At 57.6% G+C, this 21,021-nt stretch overlaps 1 protein-coding gene across 2 annotated transcripts in view; it reads left to right on the top strand.

The window, feature by feature from the left end:
- Positions 1 to 21,021, top strand: part of LOC133356794 (calcium/calmodulin-dependent protein kinase type 1D-like) — a 105,381-nt gene that overhangs the window by 10,150 nt on the left and 74,210 nt on the right. For both annotated transcript variants that reach the window (XM_061574481.1, XM_061574480.1), the window contains exon 2: positions 2,748 to 2,879. In XM_061574481.1, the coding sequence (XP_061430465.1) occupies positions 2,748 to 2,879 (132 nt within the window). The remainder of the gene's footprint in view (positions 1 to 2,747; positions 2,880 to 21,021) is intronic.

Here is a 21,021-nt window from a genome sequence, read left to right as displayed (position 1 = left end):
ACGGGTAGGGTACGGGTACCCGTTTGTGACCCTGGTGCGGCCGGGTACGGGTAAGGAATCAAAACCCGTTTGCGACCTCTGAGCACAACTTGGAGTAAACTCTCCACGCATACGAAGGAGTTGCCACTTGGATCTCCACACAGATGGATTTAAGTCCCATCTCCTAGGCACCCAGTGGAGTTTGGGAGTTTAGCAAGTCCCTACATGATCCACCAACCCTCGCCTCTAGAGTGACGGCTCACGGGGGTGTGTGCCCTCGGGGGACGGGAGGCCCGGGTGCCCGGCGCTGCCGGCCGTGCCCGCGATCGCCTCGCCATGTCAGAGCGAGCGGAGCGGCGCCGCTCGCTCTCGCGCGGTGACCCGAGGTCGGTCCCTCGCCACGGCTCGCATCGGCGGGGAGCGTCGTCGGGACGGGTTCTCGGTCGAATTGGCGTCGCACGTGCGCCGTACCTCGTGCGTCGCGTAGCTATCGGAACCAGGAAGACGAAGGCGCTCGCGCACCGGGCCAGACCTGATGGGCGCTCGCTAACCGTCTCGTGCAGCCTCCATGGGGGAACCGTGCTCGTTGTGTTCGTGGTGTCGGCGATTCACGCGGTGCCCTCCAATTCCAGTGCAGATTGCACAACCCACGAACGTGTAGCGCTGCCAATGGTATCTGAACCTGCGTTGGGGCCTCCCCCAAGTCAACTCGCCATGAATGAGCACCCGGCGCAGTGCGTGAAATCTCAAAGCAGGGGAGGGGGATGTACCTCGCTCCCACCCCGTGCGGACCGTGGGTGGAAGCGTTTAATGGGAATCGAGTCGCCGTGCGTGGCCGTGCTAGAGAGCTGGGTCCGTAGCCCTGCGGGGCGCGGGCAGCTCTGTCGATAACCAATTAAGTCCCCTTCATGGCGGGGCAGGTAATTTATTTATCTCCGCTGCCGCGAAACCCAAAGGACGTTCCCCGCACTCCTCCGCTTCTCGCGCCTCCGCGCGCGCCCCTCATCGATCGGCCACGGCGCTGGCCGTAGTTACCTGCGGCGACCCGGTAGACGGACAGACGTTCCGCCCCGAGCACCGCTGCCGGCGGCGGCGGCGGCGCAATTATGGCGTTAACGAGAGCGATGGCCCCGACGCCGGCTCGTGAAGAGGGAAGCCCCCGGTAGCGGCCGCGGCTGTGCCGGCAGCGGCTCGCGTGGCCGTCCGCTCGTTAGTGCCGCGTTGCGGCGGTGGAGGCCGCCGGCGCCGTCTCCTGGGGTGACATCCAAACACCTCGCGCTCGGCGGCGCTGGGGTACGGCAATTATCTGGGAGGACCCCACGCCCCCCCGTAGAGGTGTGGAATGTCGCCTGCCTGCCGGTGGGGATCAATGCCGTCCCGATGCCCCGGTGCGCAGGGAGTCTCGCCGGCTGTGTTTTGCCGTCACCTCCGGTTATTGCTGTCTCCTTCGCATCTTGGTGTTTTCTTCTCGTCGGTTTCCAGGGATAAAAATTTCGTTTTAAAAAAAAAATTTGGCTCTGTTCTGTCGGATGAATGAGCAGATCGGAGCTTTCTGGGAGAAATCCCAGTAGCGGGACTAAAGCAGGGAACTGCTGCAGTGGTCAGATGTGTACGTCAGACGGGCAATTCGGAAGAGCTGGGAATTAGTGGAGAGTTGTGCAATGATTGTGCAGACTTCTCGAATCTGTCGGGAGGGAAGAGGCGTTGGGAGCTTCTCGGTTGTTAGGTACGGAAGCTGGAGATGGCGTAGCATTGACCTGAGCCACTGTGACCCCACTGTGCACCGTGACCCTTACCCCACTGTCCCACCGTGACCCCATTGTGCCGCCGTGACCCCACTGTGCCGCCGTGACCCCACCGTGCTGCTGTGACCCCACCGTGACCCCACTGTGCCACCATGACCCCACTGTGCGCTGTGACCTCACTGTGCCACCGTGACCCCACTGTGCCGCCGTGACCCCATTATGCCGCCGTGACCCCAACTGTGCCGCCGTGACCCCACCGTGACCCCACTGTGCCACCGTGACCCCACTGTGCGCCGTGACCTCACTGTGCCACCGTGACCCCACTGTGCCGCCATGACCCCACTGTGCCACCGTGACCCCACCGTGACCCCACTGTGCCACCGTGACCCCACTGTGCCGCCGTGACCTCATTGTGCCGCCGTGACCCCACTGTGCCGCCGTGACCCCACCGTGACCCCACTGTGCCACCGTGACCCCACCGTGACCCCACCATGCCACCGTGACCCCACTGTGCCGCCGTGACCCCATTGTGCCGCCGTGACCCCACTGTGCCGCCGTGACCCCACCGTGACCCCACTGTGCCACCGTGACCCCACTGTGCGCCATGACCTCACTGTGCCACCATGACCCCACTGTGACCCCACTGTGCCGCTGTGACCCCACTGTGCTGCCGTGACCCTACTGTGCCACTGTGACCCTTACCCCACTGTACCACCGTGACCCCACTGTACCACCATGACCCCACTGTGCCGCCATGACCTCACTGTACCACCGTGACCCCACTGTGCCGCCATGACCCCACTGTACCACCGTGACCCTAACCCCACTGTGCCGCCGTGACCCCACTGTGCCACCATGACCCCAATGTACCACCGTGACCCCACTGTGCCGCCGTGACCTTTACCCCACTGTGCCACCGTGACCCCACTGTACCACAGTGACGCTTACCCCACTGTTCCACCGTGACCCCACTGTGCACCGTGACCTCACTGTGCCACCGTGTCCCCGCCGTGTCGTTGGCAGGGGCGCGTTCTCGGAGGTGGTGTTGGCGCAGGAGAAGGCGTCGGGTCGTCTCTTCGCCGTCAAGTGCATCACGAAGCAGGCGCTGCGCGGCAAGGAGAGCAGCATCGAGAACGAGATCGCCGTGCTGCACAAGTGAGCGGCGCGCTGGCGGGCGGCGGGCGGCGACGCGGTTCCGCTTCGCGTTGACCCGACGCTGCTGAAATTACGCGCTCCCAGAAGGCCGTGTGGCCGACGGGATGGGTGTACAAATCCATAAATAAACGCTCGGATATGTTTTTACGTGGAGGGGCGGATAGGTGGTGACGGAGGAGGTGTACTGTCCGGTTATCGATTAGTTCCCCCTGCTCTCCGCAACGACGTGGATGGTTACTCATGACGCCGCTCACTGAGGTTTGCGCGATCGTCACATCGCCACCCTCCCTCCCTCTCAGCGGTGTGAAGAGCTTAGCAAGGAACTCATTACTACCTCCGCCGATTCACTTCACGTAAGTTTCGTGGGCAGGAATTACGCCGTTGTCACGCTTTTGGTTTGGGATTATGATTTAAACCCCCCCCCCCCCCCACCACAAATCAATAAGCGTCGTAGGTGGCGTCGTTATTTTGAGTGAATCTTGTAAGCGGTTGTGGGCATCGCAATGGGAGGGCAGCCGCTCGCTCCTGCTGTGGTCGTCTCTTCCACCGCTGTTGAAATTCGCATTGACGTTGCTTTGAGGTTTGGCGTCTTCGCCGATTCCGGCTCGTCAATCGCGGCACTCGCAATGGGCCGATTGTGATCGCGAGGCGTTACGATGCGTCTCCATCGACGCCCGGAGCCGGGCGGCGGAAACTCCACGTGCCCGTGACAGGTGCCGGTCTCTCTCCATGACGGCTCTTTGGCTTGCCGCAGAGTGCGGAACGTCACTTTATCGACCACGCAGGGATGATGGGCGGATCCGATCCCCTAATCTGGATGTGATCGAAGGCGCTTTATGAATCACAAATCGGACAAACAAACGCCAGGTGGTGGTGGTGTCGGTGGTGGTGGTGTTGGGTGGTGTCGATGCTGCCGCTGCATCTCAACTGCATCTAGAAACCCCATGACCATGGTGGGTGGTGCAGGGAACACATTGTGTGTCCTGCACACAGCTGACGCTGTAAACTTTCAAATTGCCGCTCATGAACATGCAGTCGTTAACGTGGACATGGGGGTGGTCGTGGTGTCGGCACCAGCGTGTGCCGCTAGTTGTGCATTATCTGATGAACGCCGATCGGCTAATGGACGTTTGGCGATGCGCACATTTTACAATTGTCGAACTCTTATCAGGATTGTTCGGTATCATCATCGGAGCCAGGGGGGGGGCAGCTTTTAAGTGATGATCCACACATCGCAGTCACACGTGTGGATGTGGTGCGAAGTCAAACGGTGGATGCTCAAATCGGGCAGAAGCAGGCAGGCAGCCAGACCCAAGCTCTGTGGCCCCATGTCGGGATGTTTGACCACCCCCGTTCGTGAGCGCGGGATTCGTGTCATCCTCACAGCGCAAGGCCATCACACAGGTGCTGCGGTGTTTCACAGAGAGCTATAATCTGCTAGGAGTGGGCGACGTCTCTCTTTGTGGTTTCACCCAATGAAGTAATCCGAGTCAACATTTATAATTTGACGAATCTCGACCTGGGACGCCAGCGCACGCGGCTTCCCTCCCATGTCTCTCTCGCCATGCCACGGGGTCTGTGACGTCCACCGTGACGTCCACCGTGACGTCCACAGTGGCGTCCACCGTGATGTCCACCGTGACGTCCACCGTGACGTCACGGTGACGTCCACTGTGACATCCACGGTGACGTCCACCATGGCGTTCACCACGGAGTGGACGCCGGGTTCGCAACCCCTCCTGCACGCTCCCAGATTAGAACTGCGCCTGTGATGCCGGGGGCAGGTGGGGGCTGGGGGTTGGGGGTTTGGGGGTTGGGGGGTGTGGGGGGGGGGTGTGAAGGATTGCCGAGCGGAGGTGCTGCGCGTGCTCTACGGAGGGAGAGCGATTGAATTGCCTCCGTGGAAGACGGACTGTGCCGCTGCCGCTGAATGGAGCAATTCGCGTTGCTGATTATTCCATCTCCAGCCCCGAATATATATATTAAATATATATATAATATATAATTCAATAGGAGCCCCTGCGCGGACATTGCGCAATGGCACGAACGCCGCTGTGCGAACCCGGTAACCCCCGGGCCTGATCCCCGCCGTCCGCGCCTGCGAGCGGCTCATTTGTCAACAAAGCAAATCAGAGGCTTGACGCGCTCTCTCCTCCGCTCGAGTGAATAAGCAAGGCGGGCGCTCATTTCGGTTTTGTTGGCATGGGGCCAGCGGCTGAGGTTTCGGCGCTCGCGCGGCCGCGGCCGGCGATCCGCATCCCCCCCGGCAGCCTCTGCAAACGGCGAGGGGAAGAAATTCCGTGACCGCGGCGGCAGGGATGGTGGCAGGGATGGTGATGAGCGGGGATGGTGATGAGCGGGGATGGTGATGAGCGGGGATGGAGTTGAGCGGGGATGGAGTTGAGCGGGGATGGTGATGAGCGGGGATGGAGTTGAGCGGGGATGGTGATGAGCGGGGATGGAGTTGAGCGGGGATGGTGATGAGCGGGGATGGAGTTGAGCGGGGATGGTGATGAGCGGGGATGGAGTTGAGCGGGGATGGAGTTGAGCGGGGATGGAGTTGAGCGGGGATGGAGTTGAGCGGGGATGGAGTTGAGCGGGGATGGTGATGAGCGGGGATGGTGATGAGCGGGGATGGAGTTGAGCGGGGATGGAGTTGAGCGGGGATGGAGTTGAGCGGGGATGGTGATGAGCGGGGATGGAGTTGAGCGGGGATGGAGTTGAGCGGGGATGGAGTTGAGCGGGGATGGTGATGAGCGGGGATGGAGTTGAGCGGGGATGGAGTTGAGCGGGTGGAGTTGAGCGGGGATGGTGATGAGCGGGGATGGAGTTGAGCGGGGATGGTGATGAGCGGGGATGGAGTTGAGCGGGATGGAGTTGAGCGGGATGGAGTTGAGCGGGGATGGAGTTGAGCGGGGATGGAGTTGAGCGGGGATGGAGTTGAGCGGGGATGGTGATGAGCGGGGATGGAGTTGAGCGGGGATGGAGTTGAGCGGGTGGAGTTGAGCGGGGATGGTGATGAGCGGGGATGGAGTTGAGCGGGGATGGAGTTGAGCGGGGATGGAGTTGAGTGGGGATGGTGATGAGCGGGGATGGAGTTGAGCGGGATGGTGATGAGCGGGGATGGATTGAGCGGGGATGGAGTTGAGCGGGGATGGAGTTGAGCGGGGATGGAGTTGAGCGGGGATGGAGTTGAGCGGGGATGGTGATGAGCGGGATGGAGTTGAGCGGGGATGGAGTTGAGCGGGGATGGAGTTGAGCGGGGATGGTGATGAGCGGGGATGGTGATGAGCGGGGATGGTGATGAGCGGGGATGGAGTTGAGCGGGGATGGAGTTGAGCGGGGATGGAGTTGAGCGGGGATGGTGATGAGCGGGGATGGTGATGAGCGGGGATGGTGATGAGCGGGATGGAGTTGAGCGGGGATGGAGTTGAGCGGGGATGGAGTTGAGCGGGGATGGAGTTGAGCGGGGATGGAGTTGAGCGGGGATGGTGATGAGCGGGGATGGTGATGAGCGGGGATGGTGATGAGCGGGGATGGAGTTGAGCGGGGATGGAGTTGAGCGGGGATGGAGTTGAGCGGGGATGGTGATGAGCGGGGATGGAGTTGAGCGGGGATGGAGTTGAGCGGGGATGGAGTTGAGCGGGGATGGAGATGAGCGGGGATGGAGTTGCGCGGGGATGGAGGTTGAGCGTGGATGGAGTTGAGTGGGGATGGTGATGAGCGGGGATGGAGTTGAGCGGGGATGGTGATGAGCGGGGATGGAGTTGAGCGGGGATGGAGTTGAGCGGGGATGGAGTTGAGCGGGGATGGAGTTGAGCGGGGATGGAGTTGAGCGGGGATGGAGTTGAGCGGGGATGGTGATGAGCGGGGATGGAGTTGAGCGGGGATGGTGATGAGCGGGGATGGAGTTTAGCGGGGATGGAGTTGAGCGGGGATGGAGTTGCGCGGGGATGGAGTTGAGCGGGGATGGAGCTGAGCGGGGATGGTGATGAGCGGGGATGGTGATGAGCGGGGATGGTGATGAGCGGGGATGGAGTTTGAGCGGGGATGGAGTTGAGCGGGGATGGAGTTGAGCGGGGATGGTGATGAGCGGGGATGGTGATGAGCGGGGATGGTGATGAGCGGGGATGGAGTTGAGCGGGGATGGAGTGAGCGGGGATGGAGTTGAGCGGGGATGGAGTTGAGCGGGGATGGAGTTGAGCGGGGATGGAGTTGAGCGGGGATGGTGATGAGCGGGGATGGTGATGAGCGGGGATGGTGATGAGCGGGGATGGAGTTGAGCGGGGATGGAGTTGAGCGGGGATGGTGATGAGCGGGGATGGAGTTGAGCGGGATGGAGTTGAGCGGGGATGGAGTTGAGCGGGGATGGTGATGAGCGGGGATGGAGTTGAGCGGGGATGGAGTTGAGCGGGGATGGTGATGAGCGGGGATGTTGATGAGCGGGGATGGTGATGAGCGGGGATGGTGATGAGCGGGGATGGAGTTGAGCGGGGATGGTGATGAGCGGGGATGGAGTTGAGCGGGGATGGTGATGAGCGGGGATGGAGTTGAGCGGGGATGGAGTTGAGCGGGGATGGAGTTGAGCGGGGATGGTGATGAGCGGGGATGGAGTTGAGCGGGGATGGAGTTGAGCGGGGATGGAGTTGAGCGGGGATGGAGATGAGCGGATGGAGTTGAGCGGGGATGGTGATGAGCGGGGATGGAGTTGAGCGGGGATGGTGATGAGCGGGGATGGTGTTGAGCGGGGATGGAGTTGAGCGGGGATGGTGTTGAGCGGGGATGGAGATGAGCGGGGATGGAGTTGAGCGGGGATGGAGTTGAGCGGGGATGGAGATGAGCGGGGATGGAGTTGAGCGGGGATGGAGTTGAGCGGGGATGGTGATGAGCGGGGATGGAGTTGAGCGGGGATGGTGATGAGCGGGGATGGTGATGAGCGGGGATGGAGTTGAGCGGGGATGGAGTTGAGCGGGGATGGAGTTGAGCGGGGATGGAGTTGAGCGGGGATGGAGTTGAGCGGGGATGGTGATGAGCGGGGATGGAGTTGAGCGGGGATGGAGTTGAGCGGGGATGGAGTTGAGCGGGGATGGAGTTGAGCGGGGATGGAGTTGAGCGGGGATGGTGATGAGCGGGGATGGTGATGAGCGGGGATGGTGTTGAGTGGGATGGTGATGAGCGGGGATGGAGTTGAGCGGGGATGGAGTTGAGCGGGGATGGTGATGAGCGGGGATGGTGATGAGCGGGGATGGTGTTGAGTGGGATGGTGATGAGCGGGGATGGAGTTGAGCGGGGATGGAGTTGAGCGGGGATGGAGTTGAGCGGGGATGGTGATGAGCGGGGATGGAGTTGAGCGGGGATGGTGTTGAGTGGGATGGTGATGAGCGGGGATGGAGTTGAGCGGGGATGGAGTTGAGCGGGGATGGTGATGAGCGGGGATGGAGTTGAGCGGGGATGGTGTTGAGTGGGATGGTGATGAGCGGGGATGGAGTTGAGCGGGGATGGAGTTGAGCGGGGATGGTGATGAGCGGGGATGGAGTTGAGTGGGATGGTGATGAGCGGGGATGGAGTTGAGCGGGGATGGAGTTGAGCGGGGATGGAGTTGAGCTAGGATGGTGATGAGCGGGGATGGTGATGAGCGGGGATGGTGAAGAGCGGGGATGGTGATGAGCGGGGATGGAGTTGAGCGGGGATGGTGATGAGCGGGGATGGAGTTGAGCGGGGATGGTGATGAGCGGGGATGGAGTTGAGCGGGGATGGAGTTGAGCGGGGATGGAGTTGAGCGGGGATGGAGTTGAGCGGGGATGGTGATGAGCGGGGATGGAGTTGAGCGTGGATGGTGTTGAGTGGGATGGTGATGAGCGGGGATGGTGATGAGCGGGGATGGAGTTGAGCGTGGATGGTGTTGAGTGGGATGGTGATGAGCGGGGATGGTGATGAGCGGGGATGGTGATGAGCGGGGATGGTGATGAGCGGGGATGGTGATGAGCGGGATGGTGATGAGCGGGGATGGTGATGAGCGGGGATGGTGATGAGCGGGGATGGTGATGAGCGGGGATGGTGATGAGCGGGGATGGTGATGAGCGGGGATGGTGATGAGCGGGGATGGTGATGAGCGGGGATGGTGATGAGCGGGGATGGTGATGAGCGGGGATGGTGATGAGTGGGGATGGAGTTGAGTGGGGATGGTGATGAGTGGGGATGGTGTTGAGCGGGGATGGTGTTGAGCGGGGATGGTGATGAGTGGGGATGGTGATGAGTGGGGATGGTGATGAGTGGGGATGGTGATGAGCGGGGATGGTGATGAGCGGGGATGGTGATGAGCGGGGATGGTGATGAGCGGGGATGGTGATGAGCGGGGATGGTGTTGAGCGGGGATGGTGATGAGTGGGGATGGTGATGAGTGGGGATGGTGTTGAGTGGGGATGGTGATGAGCGGGGATGGTGATGAGCGGGGATGGTGATGAGTGGGGATGGTGATGAGTGGGGATGGTGATGAGCGGGGATGGTGATGAGCGGGGATGGAGTTGAGCGGGGATGGAGTTGAGCGGGGATGGAGTTGAGCGGGGATGGTGATGAGCGGGGATGGTGATGAGCGGGGATGGAGTTGAGCGGGGATGGTGATGAGCGGGGATGGTGATGAGCGGGGATGGAGTTGAGCGGGTATGGCGTTGAGCGGGATGGTGATGAGCGGGGATGGGTGATGCGGGGATGGATGATTGAGCGGGGATGGTGATGAGCGGGGATGTGATGAGCGGGGATGGTGATGAGCGGGGATGGAGTTGAGCGGGGATGGAGTTGAGCGGGGATGGTGATGAGCGGGGATGGAGTTGAGCGGGGATGGTGATGAGCGGGGATGGTGATGAGCGGGGATGGTGATGAGCGGGGATGGTGTTGAGCGGGGATGGTGATGAGCGGGGATGGAGTTGAGCGGGGATGGAGTTGAGCGGGGATGGTGATGAGCGGGGATGGTGATGAGCGGGGATGGTGTTGAGCGGGGATGGTGATGAGCGGGGATGGTGATGAGCGGGGATGGTGATGAGCGGGGATGGTGTTGAGCGGGGATGGTGATGAGCGGGGATGGTGTTGAGCGGGGATGGTGATGAGCGGGGATGGTGATGAGCGGGGATGGTGATGAGCGGGGATGGTGTTGAGCGGGGATGGTGATGAGCGGGGATGGTGATGAGCGGGGATGGTGTTGAGCGGGGATGGTGATGAGCGGGGATGGTGATGAGCGGGGATGGTGATGAGCGGGGATGGTGATGAGCGGGGATGGAGTTGAGCGGGGATGGTGATGAGCGGGGATGGAGTTGAGCGGGGATGGTGTTGAGCGGGGATGGTGATGAGCGGGGATGGTGTTGAGCAGGGCTCGGGAGCGGGTGGCCCCAACGGCACGCCAGCAGCGGCGTCGTGCGCCCGTGGTGTGTGCGTGACCCTCTCGGCCTTGCCTAAACCCCCAGCGCGACAGAACTGAACGCGCGTGCCGCGTTAATTGCCGCTCGGGCCACCGGCCTCGAAGAAAGTTTGAAAAATGTGGCCACCCCGGCGGGCGGCAGTGGCAGCAGTTTGTACCGACGGGTTTTGTGCTCATTAGGACTCGTCGGTGGTGCAGCGCACGCGACGTGCGTGCCCTCCCGCCGCTTGCGAGCGGCGCCGCCTCCTCTGTCAGACGAGCGGTAATGTTAGCGTCCCGCTGAGCGGCCCGCATTTCGTCAATCCCCGTCCGGGATTTGAGTCCACGGCTTCCCCTGAGGTGGGTGTCTCTGTGTACGGAGCTAAATATATTTAGTTTACAAATGCAGAGCCAAGGGCTTCCGATTGCGAAGCTGGAATGCGATGGTCCTGGTCACTCTGTACCTTGCATGAATAAATATTATGAAAATGTGTCCCTTAAGCGTTGCGTAATTCCCACGAGTCGCGCAATTTGAATGTTCCGTCTATGAGAAGGAGGGGCTGGTAGGTTGGGGGGTGGTAGGTTGGGGGGTGGCTGCGTGTGGGGTGACTGGGTGGTGGGGTGGTTGGGTGCTAGGTTGGGGGGTGGCTGGGTGGTTGAGTGGCTGGGTGGTTGGGTGGTTGGATGGTTGGGTGGTTGGGTGGCTGGGTGGTTGGGTGGCTGGGTCTTTGGGTGGTTGGGTGGCTGGGTGTGGGGTGGCTGGGTGGCTGGGTGGCTGCGTGTGGGGTGGCTGGGTGGCTGGGTGTGGGGTGGCTGGGTGGTTGGGTGGTTGGGTGGTTGGATGGCTGGGTGGTTGGGTGGCTGGGTGTGGGGTGGTTGGGTGGTTGGGTGGCAGGGTGTGGGGTGGCTGGGTGGCTGGGTGTGGGGTGGCTGGGTGGTTGGGTGGTTGGGTGGCTGGGTGTGGAGTGGCTGGGTGGCTGGGTGGCTGAGTGGCTGGGTGGTTGGGTGTGGGGTGGCTGGGTGGTTGGGTGGCTAGGTGGTTGGGTGGCTGGGTGGCTGGGTGGTTGGGTGGCTGGGTGGTTGGGTGGTTGGGTGGTTGGGTGGCTGGGTGGCTGGGTGGCTGGGTGGCTGGGTGGCTGGGTGGTTGGGTGGCTGGGTGGTTGGGTGGTTGTGGGGCTGGGTGGCTGGGTGGTAGGTTGGGGGGTGGCTGGGTGGCTGGGTGGTTGGGTGGCTAGGTGGCTGGGTGGCTGGGTGGCTGGGTGGTTGGGTGGCTGGGTGGTTGGGTGGTTGGGTGGTTGGGTGGCTAGGTGGTTGGGTGGCTGGGTGTGGGGTGGCTGGGTGGTTGGGTGGTTGGGTGGTTGGGTGGCTGGGTGTGGGGTGGCTGGGTGACTCAACACCAGAGGTGGGACAAAGTCATTGTTATGCAAGTCCAAGTCGAGTCTGAAGTCATCAAATTCATGACTCGAGTCTGACTCGAGTCCAAGTCACATGACTCGAGTCCACACCTCAGAGGTGGGACAAAGTCATTGTTATGCAAGTCCAAGTCGAGTCTGAAGTCATCAAATTCATGACTCGAGTCTGACTCGAGTCCAAGTCACATGACTCGAGTCCACACCTCTGCTCAACACCACTGAGAATTGGATTCATACTGGAGTTTCAGCCGTCCGTGATTAAACTGGCTTCTCAAATACAGTGATCGTGTCAGCCCGGTCACGAGGTGATAAGCAATTCCCTCTCCCACCCTGACGATCAGATGAATTGTCACGACTCAGGGCTGTGGGTCAATTCTAGGGTGCATTACGTTGTCTTGTTCTTGCCACCTCATCTCTATTGTATTCCATTTGGACAATTTTGTTCACTCAGTTGTCCACTACTGCAGGGTATTGTTTGCATTTTACCATCTTCAGCCATGGCAATGCGCTGCTCGTTGAAGGCCTCCCCATTTCGCCACCGCCGACCCTCTCTGTGACCGCTCGGCCGACTGTGATGTCCGCACGTTCCACTGCCGAGTGGACGTTGGGAAGCAGCTTGCCCTTTGGGTCACGTGCACGTGATCGAACCGGCCGCGGTTGGACTCAGAGGCCCGTGTGCTGGCCGGTACCACCGGGGCAGCATCTGTGGAATGAGAGGCGTTGACATCGGTAATGGGAGAGAATCTTCTTGGGGAACTCCAGCAGCAGCAGAAGTTGTGCTGTGAATGGACCGTCCATCGCCGGGGCCGATGGGTCGTGAGCACGTGATGTTTCAGGGGGGGGTGGGGGGGGGGCGCTGTTGGTTATTTATTTGTCACGGACGCTGTCTTTGTGTTGCCCCCTCCCGCTACACCCGCCCGGTCCACACGGGAAGCGCTGTGGGTTCAGAGTTGAAACCCCGGCGAGGTGGGGGGCACTCTACCCCTCGTCCATCCGTGAGCCACCGCACGTTGGGCAGTGCATGTATCCAATGCGGATGTACTGGCTCCTTCCATGGGAATGTGGAAATTCCACCAGACCCACCACGAGAGATGAGTGCTGTCCAGTGCTCATTCCTCTGTTGCCGCTGTGTACGTGCGCGTTAGCGTGCTGCTCACGGACCCGGCGACCCGAGTTCGATTCCCGCTCACGGCCCAACACCAGTGACGATTAGCTGAAATCGGTCCTGGGCCTCCACTAGATCGACTGAGCCTCAAGTGAGTACGTGGTGCGATGTGTAAACATCGCAACTGTGTGCCGGGCCGGCCTTCATAGGTGCCCGCTAACAGCACTTGCCCCAACTGTGTGTTAAGGCTATACGGGGGATCTGTGTCTTTGTTTTGTTGGGAGCGGTGGCACAGAGCCTAGCGCATGGCACTCCACACAACACCAACGTGCGTTCGATTCACGGCCACAACTGGCAACGGCGGTGATATCTGGACCTCCCCCAGCTCAACTCAGCATGAACTTGAGTGGCTGGCACAGTGTGGCAACATCAGCACCTGGGCAGGCAAAGATGGCCAGGGCGTGATGCTGGGGTATCTTTGTCTTGTGTGTGTGTGACGCGTGCGTTCGCATACCACGAAGCAGATTTCCTTTATTTTATCAGCCACGCTCGCGGCAGCACGCGACGACATGCCGTTTACCGCGCGGAGAGCATCCGCGCCCCACGGCCATTTCTCTTTTCCACTGAAATCCCCGGAGTGTCGCGGGGGGGGGTATTTTAGGATGGGCCCAGGGGCAACCACGGGGAAGAGTTACCGCCGTCAGGAGCCACGACGCTGGGGCGGGGGGGAGGGGCTGGAGAGAGTGCGGGCACCGTCATCACCACCGCTCGGCGAGCCCGGCAACGCGGCGCTCGAGAGAGAGAGAGAGCCCCTCGCTCCCTCCCAGGCGCTGCGTTCCCACATGAGCGAGCAGCCCCCAGATTCGCCGTCGCTGGGTTCGCACAAAGACAACGAAGGTGGGAGGTGACCTCGTGGCCTGGCGGGACGGTCACGTGGTTGAGCGTTAAGTCCGGGCCGCCCCTCGCCGAGAAGCCTCGGTTCGAATCCGGGTTGCCGTCCGCCGTTGATCGAACGGAGGTCTCGGGTGCGGCGGATTTGGTGGTCTCAGCCGGGGGGTGAAGAGGTGCGTCGATCGGCACGCTCACGCCACACGCGGCACATCACAAGGGATGTATTTCGGTTGATGAAATAATATATAATCTTCTTGGTTCTTTCGGTAAAGTCACGTAAAATGGAAATAATAAAATAATGAAAATGAAACATAATAAAAGAAACATTTTATTTATTTATTACTTTATTATTTACCTTCTACATGACTTTACCGAAAGAACCAAGAAGATGAATCCCTGCAGTCATGAAAGCTTTAAATCGAAATATAATAAATAATGTTTTAGCCACGTAGAAGGGAAATAATAAAATAATATCAAATAATAATATTTTATTATTTCCCTTCTACGTGACTTTACCGAAAGAACCAAGAACATGAATCCCTGCAGTCACGAAAGCTTTACATCGAAATATAATAAATAATGTTTTAGCCACGTAGAAGGGAAATAATAAAATAATATCAAATAATATCAAATAATAACATTTTATTATTTCCCTTCTACGTGACTTTACCGAAAGAACCAAGAACATGAATCCCTGCAGTCACGAAAGCTTTACATCGAAAGTTTTAGCCGTTGTCAATCCGCCATCGGCTGATGCCTCCCCCACGCCGTGTCGCTCGACCATACTTCACCACGCCGTGTCGGTCACGAGCGTCGCTGGACCAAACTTCACCACGCTGGCCCACGTGGGTTTGTGAGGAGGGTGCCCCCAGACCAGTTTACAAATCCTTCGCCAAAGATGCCAGCTATGGCCGGAAACCAAATTCAAGTTGCAGGGTTCAGAGGTCAGCAGTATGCTATCAACTGCGCCACCACCCCCCCTTGTTCAGAGTTGACACAATAATCTCGAGCCCTCCCATGGAAGCTGCCCTGACGACCATGTATGTGTGTAAGTGAAACGTCTTTCTCACCGTACGTAACCAAGTTTGAACTCGCAAACACCTCGTGTTGCCAAGGCTCCGAGTACTCCAAACTGCATCTCATGTGGGCCTGTGAGAGGCCTGGGAAGCGACCTCCTACCCCGCACATGAGTACCTGGTGTCGTGCACAAACATGAACACTTGGGGAGCTGGGGTGGTTTAGGCCACACCACCACCTCGTGCGCTGTGCAGGCATTAATAGGTACTCACTAATGGACGACTCGTCAAGGGGTCTTTGTCGTTGGCATGTCTCTGCGTGAGTTTGGGGCTGTGCGTGAGTCTGTGGGTCTCGGTGTGAGTCTGTGGGTATCTGCGTGAGTCTGTGGGGCTCTGTGTGATTATGTGGAAAGCGCTGATTACAATACAATCGGCCAAACAATCCAACTCAGGACCCTCCTGAAAACAAGTCTTGAGACTCATAGACGCTATCCTGGATAAATCCTATCATCTTCAGCAGCAATGTCATCGGTTGGGGTTGATGGGTGTCTGTGATCCAGTGAGTTCGAGGCAAGGGTTGGGTGGATCACAAGGCGATTCACAAAACTCCCAAATGCACTGGGCTGGAGGTGACCAGGAGATAGCAGTACAGCAAGTGGGACGTGTAAGCTCCTGGGCAGAGCTTTGAATGTATGCATGGGTTTTACCCTCTGTGAATTAATGGAACTATTGCGGAATACTTTTCAAAAATAATTTTTGTAAAATGAAAAGTGAAAATGTTAAGTATCGCTTGATTTAGTTTAACACACAGGAGGCTTTCGCGACTAATATTATTCATAATAAAGGTTCTTGGGTTAGATCACGCAAGCATAAATGTGTCGAAACCCTCCACCACCCGACACGGCCAATCGGTAAGGGATTCGTCACGTAAACAAAACGCCAGAGTATTGCTTGATTTGATCACCTTCATTGAAATTAAGTTTTTCATCGTTGCAAAAAAGAATACGCTTAAAGATTTAAGTTCATGCACAATTCGCATTTGTTTACTAAAATGTTATATGCGTATAACATTGAGTTGCAAGTTCAAAGATTCATCTTAACGACGAAACCAGCTGAATCATTACGTAATGTAAACGATCAGAAAATAAACAAATCGTACAAAAAATGAATCTGAAATTGTCCTAAACGCGCGAAAACATATCGGCTTTCGTGAAATGTTTCATGCGGGGCTCATGTCTGCGATGCACCCGGCGGCAGGGACTGTACGCCTTGTGTGCACACCACAGCGCGCTCATCATCATCATCGTCTTCTTCTTCTTCCCTGAGACTACCTCCCTTGGGCCAGTCACAGCCACTCCCTGCTCACACAGGCCTGCGTTTATTCCAATTGGTGCTCCTGAGTCGGTGTGGGGAGAATTCCACGTTCTTGTGGCGGGTGCCGGTCTCTCCACAAGACGATCGCCGCCGTAACCATCACTCGCTTGACCTAGCAAAGAGCGGCGGGGGATTGCTGGGATTTGAAGTCGCGCGCTCGTGACAGCAACTCGCGGCCGCTCGCCCTGCGGGTTGGCAGCGCCGTGGCGACGCTCGTGCCGCACGGCAAGAAGGGCCTGGGGTTGATTCCCGGCTCGAGGCGCCTTTCTGCGTGGAGTGCAGTTTGTCCGTTCTCTCTCCCCCTCTTCTGCATGGGTTTCCTTCCGGGGTTCTTTGGTTTCCTTACATCACGAAAAATACCCCACGCGCAATTTAACTTGTGATGGCCAAACCACATCCCACTGCTGAACGTTCCCTGCACAATTAGCAGCAGCAGCAGGAGCAGCAGCAGCAGCAACAGGAGCAGCAGCAGCAGCAGCAGGACCCTTCTGAAAAGGAGGCCTGAGACTCAGTGAGGCGTTCAGGCCGTAAACTCCGAACGTCACGATCTGGATTCCGTGTAACACGGTGGCCGCTCCTGGGCATCCACCGTGGTACACCTCCAGGGTGGCCGTCACACCAGGACAATCACCTGTCACTCATCTCACACCAAGACAATCACCTGTCACTCATCTCACACAAGACAATCACCTGTCACTCATCTCACACAAGACAATCACCTGTCACTCATCTCACACCAAGACAATCACCTGTCACTCATCTCACACCAAGACAATCGCCTGCCACTCGTCTCACACAAGACAATCACCTGCCACTCATCTCACACCAAGACAATCACCTGTCACTCATCTCACACCAAGACAATCACCTGTCACTCATCTCACACAAGACAATCACCTGCCACTCATCTCACACCAAGACAATCACCTGTCACTCATCTCACACCAAGACAATCACCTGTCACTCATCTCACACCAAGACAATCGCCTGCCACTCGTCTCACACCAAGACAATCACCTGCCACTCGTCTCACACCAAGACAATCACCTGTCACTCATCTCACACCAAGACAATCACCTGTCACTCATCTCACACCAAGACAATCACCTGCCACTCATCTCACACCAAGACAATCACCTGTCACTCATCTCACACCAAGACAATCACCTGTCACTCATCTCACACCAAGACAATCACCTGCCACTCATCTCACACCAAGACAATCGCCTGCCACTCATCTCACACCAAGACAATCACCTGCCACTCATCTCACACCAAGACAATCACCTGCCACTCATCTCACACCAAGACAATCACCTGTCACTCATCTCACACCAAGACAATCACCTGCCACTCATCTCACACCAAGACAATCGCCTGCCACTCATCTCACACCAAGACAATCACCTGTCACTCATCTCACACCAAGACAATCACCTGTCACTCATCTCACACAAGACAATCACCTGTCACTCATCTCACACCAAGACAATCACCTGTCACTCATCTCACACCAAGACAATCACCTGCCACTCATCTCACACCAAGACAATCACCTGCCACTCATCTCACACCAAGACAATCACCTGCCACTCATCTCACACCAAGACAATTGCCTGCCACTCATCTCATACTAAGACAATCACCTGTCACTCATCTCACACCAAGACAATCGCCTGCCACTCATCTCACACCAAGACAATCGCCTGTCACTCATCTCACACCAAGACAATCGCCTGCCACTCATCTCACACCAAGACAATCGCCTGCCACTCATCTCACACCAAGACAATAACCTGCCACTCATTTCACACCAAGACAATCGCCTGCCACTCATCTCACACCAAGACAATCGCCTGCCACTCATCTCACACCAAGACAATCGCCTGCCACTCATCACACACCAAGACAATCGCCTGCCACTCATCTCACACCAAGACAATCGCCTGCCACTCATCTCACACCAAGACAATTGCCTGCCACTCATCTCACACCAAGACAATCACCTGCCACTCATCTCACACCAAGACAATTGCCTGCCACTCATCTCACACCAAGACAATCGCCTGCCACTCATCTCACACCAAGACAATCACCTGCCACTCATCTCACACCAAGACAATTGCCTGCCACTCATCTCACACCAAGACAATCACCTGCCACTCATCTCACACCAAGACAATCGCCTGCCACTCATCTCACACCAAGACAATCGCCTGCCACTCATCTCACACCAAGACAATCACCTGCCACTCATCTCACACCAAGACAATCAACCTGCCACTCATCTCACACCAAGACAATCGCCTGCCACTCATCTCACACCAAGACAATCGCCTGCCACTCATCACACACCAAGACAATCGCCTGCCACTCATCTCACACCAAGACAATCACCTGCCACTCATCTCACACCAAGACAATCGCCTGCCACTCATCTCACACCAAGACAATTGTCTGCCACTCATCTCACACCAAGACAATCGTCTGCCACTCATCTCACACCAAGACAATCACCTGCCACTCATCTCACACCAAGACAATTGTCTGCCACTCATCTCACACCAAGACAACCACCTGCCACTCATCTCACACCAAGACAATCGCCTGCCACTCATCTCACACCAAGACAATTGCCTGCCACTCATCTCACACCAAGACAACCACCTGCCACTCATCTCACACCAAGACAATTGTCTGCCACTCATCTCACACCAAGACAACCACCTGCCACTCATCTCACACCAAGACAATCGCCTGCCACTCATCTCACACCAAGACAATCGTCTGCCACTCATCTCACACCAAGACAATCACCTGCCACTCATCTCACACCAAGACAATCACCTGCCACTCATCTCACACCAAGACAATTGCCTGCCACTCATCTCACACCAAGACAATTGCCTGCCACTCATCTCACACCAAGACAATCACCTGCCACTCATCACACACCAAGACAATCGCCTGCCACTCATCTCACACCAAGACAATCACCTGTCACTCATCTCACACCAAGACAATCACCTGCCACTCATCTCACACCAAGACAATCACCTGCCACTCATCTCACACCAAGACAATTGCCTGCCACTCATCTCACACCAAGACAATTGCCTGCCACTCATCTCACACCAAGACAATCACCTGCCACTCATCACACACCAAGACAATCGCCTGCCACTCATCTCACACCAAGACAATCACCTGCCACTCATCTCACACCAAGACAATTGCCTGCCACTCATCTCACACCAAGACAATTGCTGCCACTCATCTCACACCAAGACAATTGCTGCCACTCATCTCACACCAAGACAATTGCTGCCACTCATCTCACACCAAGACAATTGTTTGCCACTCGGCCAGTTGTGCTGGCTGGAGTCTGGCGGGGCGGAATCGATGGCAACATTGCGGCTCGTGTGCCGTGCCACTTTGGTTTTTTTTCCATGACTCGAGCGTTTTCTCTCTTTCCTGTGTTACATAATGCTGCCTTGTGGGCACGTCTGGTTATGTAATTAATCGGGCGCGCGCGTAAGCGCGCTTGTGCTTGTGGAGGTACCAGTGTAGCTGCTGGGGCTGATTTCATGCCGGAGAGCCTGGGTTTGAATGCAAAGTTCAGCCGCCCGTGGTTAAACCGACTTTCTCGAGTGTAATCGCATCGGTAAAGGGCAAGAAAACGTGTCGTAACACAATCACAATGCAGGCTGGGAAACCGTATTTCCGTGTATCGTTGGCAATTTCACAAGTGTGGCGAATCGATGGCCTCGGCACGCGAGGGGCACGGCAGTATTTTAAATGCCGAGGATGGCGGGAGAGATGGAATCAAACTGACGACCTCTGGATTGCAAGAAGTCCATTTCCCTGCTAACCATTATACCGTGGGAGCAGCTTCATTGTAACACGAACAAAATACTCTCGTAAGTACAACAGCGAAATCCACAATGGGCTGAGCGGCGATAGTCAGATAGCCGAGAGGGACGGAGAGGGGGGGGGGGGAAGGGGGAGATCGACTTTATATTTGTAAATTGCACTTAACGCCGTGGGGCCCTGAATAAATGTACCACGAGTTCGTAGAGAAACGGCGCGCGGCCAGAGTTGCTGGACCGAGCGAGGCTGCGGAGAGAACACGAGGAGCGACGCGGCGAGTCGGCGGACGAGAGCCGCCTCCTTCCCACAGCTGTCCCTTGAAGACCACAAGTCGTTTGTTTTACACTTCCAATCAGCCGCCACGCAACCTTCTAATTTCAGCAACATTGGTCCGACACAACCAAACTGATGGGATGTGTAAAAAAAAAAATATTTGTGGATGAAACGCTGTGGCTCCGGTGAGGGATTGTGAGATAATTAAACGTGGCCCTCACCGGTGCCGGCTGGCTCTTAGCGCCGGCACCGCGGGGAGCCGGGGTCCGAGCGAGCGTCGTGGCAAGCGGAGCGGCTTTGACAGCTGCTGTCACCGTGCGCCCCGCGAGCGAGCGGGGACAACGCTCGATGTCCAATTACGCAACTCTCCCCGTCACCTGCTGCGCGTCGCTTCAAGTGCTATCTGGGAATTACCGCTTTAGAGTGGGCGGTAATTTTTTATTCGTATATATATATATATGGGGGGGGGGGGGGGTGGTTTGGTGGGATTTTACAACCAATTATTTCCACTTCAGCTCCCGGCATGTCTCTTAATCAAGAGGGTGGCGCGCCGCTGGGGCGGAGAGCGGCGGCCACGAGAGATGACAAGAGCCACATGAGGGTGGGCACAGGGCCGACTGTCTTACAGGAGGCATCCCTCCTCCTGCATCAGGTGCTCAGCTCTGCTGGGCCAGTGGGACAAAAGTCAAATCCGTGTTGTCACCTCTGTTTTTATCTTGGTGCTCTCATTCGTCATGGAGACATGGGCTTATTGGACGCGCGCGTGTGCGCGTGCCGTGTGCGTCGATTGCGCAGTCGGTTGCTGACTGCT

Source organism: Lethenteron reissneri, chromosome 55 (genome assembly GCF_015708825.2).
Source record: "Lethenteron reissneri isolate LAM-NWPU_2019-01 chromosome 55, ASM1570882v1, whole genome shotgun sequence".
In the NCBI taxonomy this organism is placed as follows: Eukaryota; Metazoa; Chordata; class Hyperoartia; order Petromyzontiformes; family Petromyzontidae; genus Lethenteron; species Lethenteron reissneri.
Note: the sequence above shows the minus strand (reverse complement) of the source record. Positions and strands in the feature narration are given on the sequence as shown.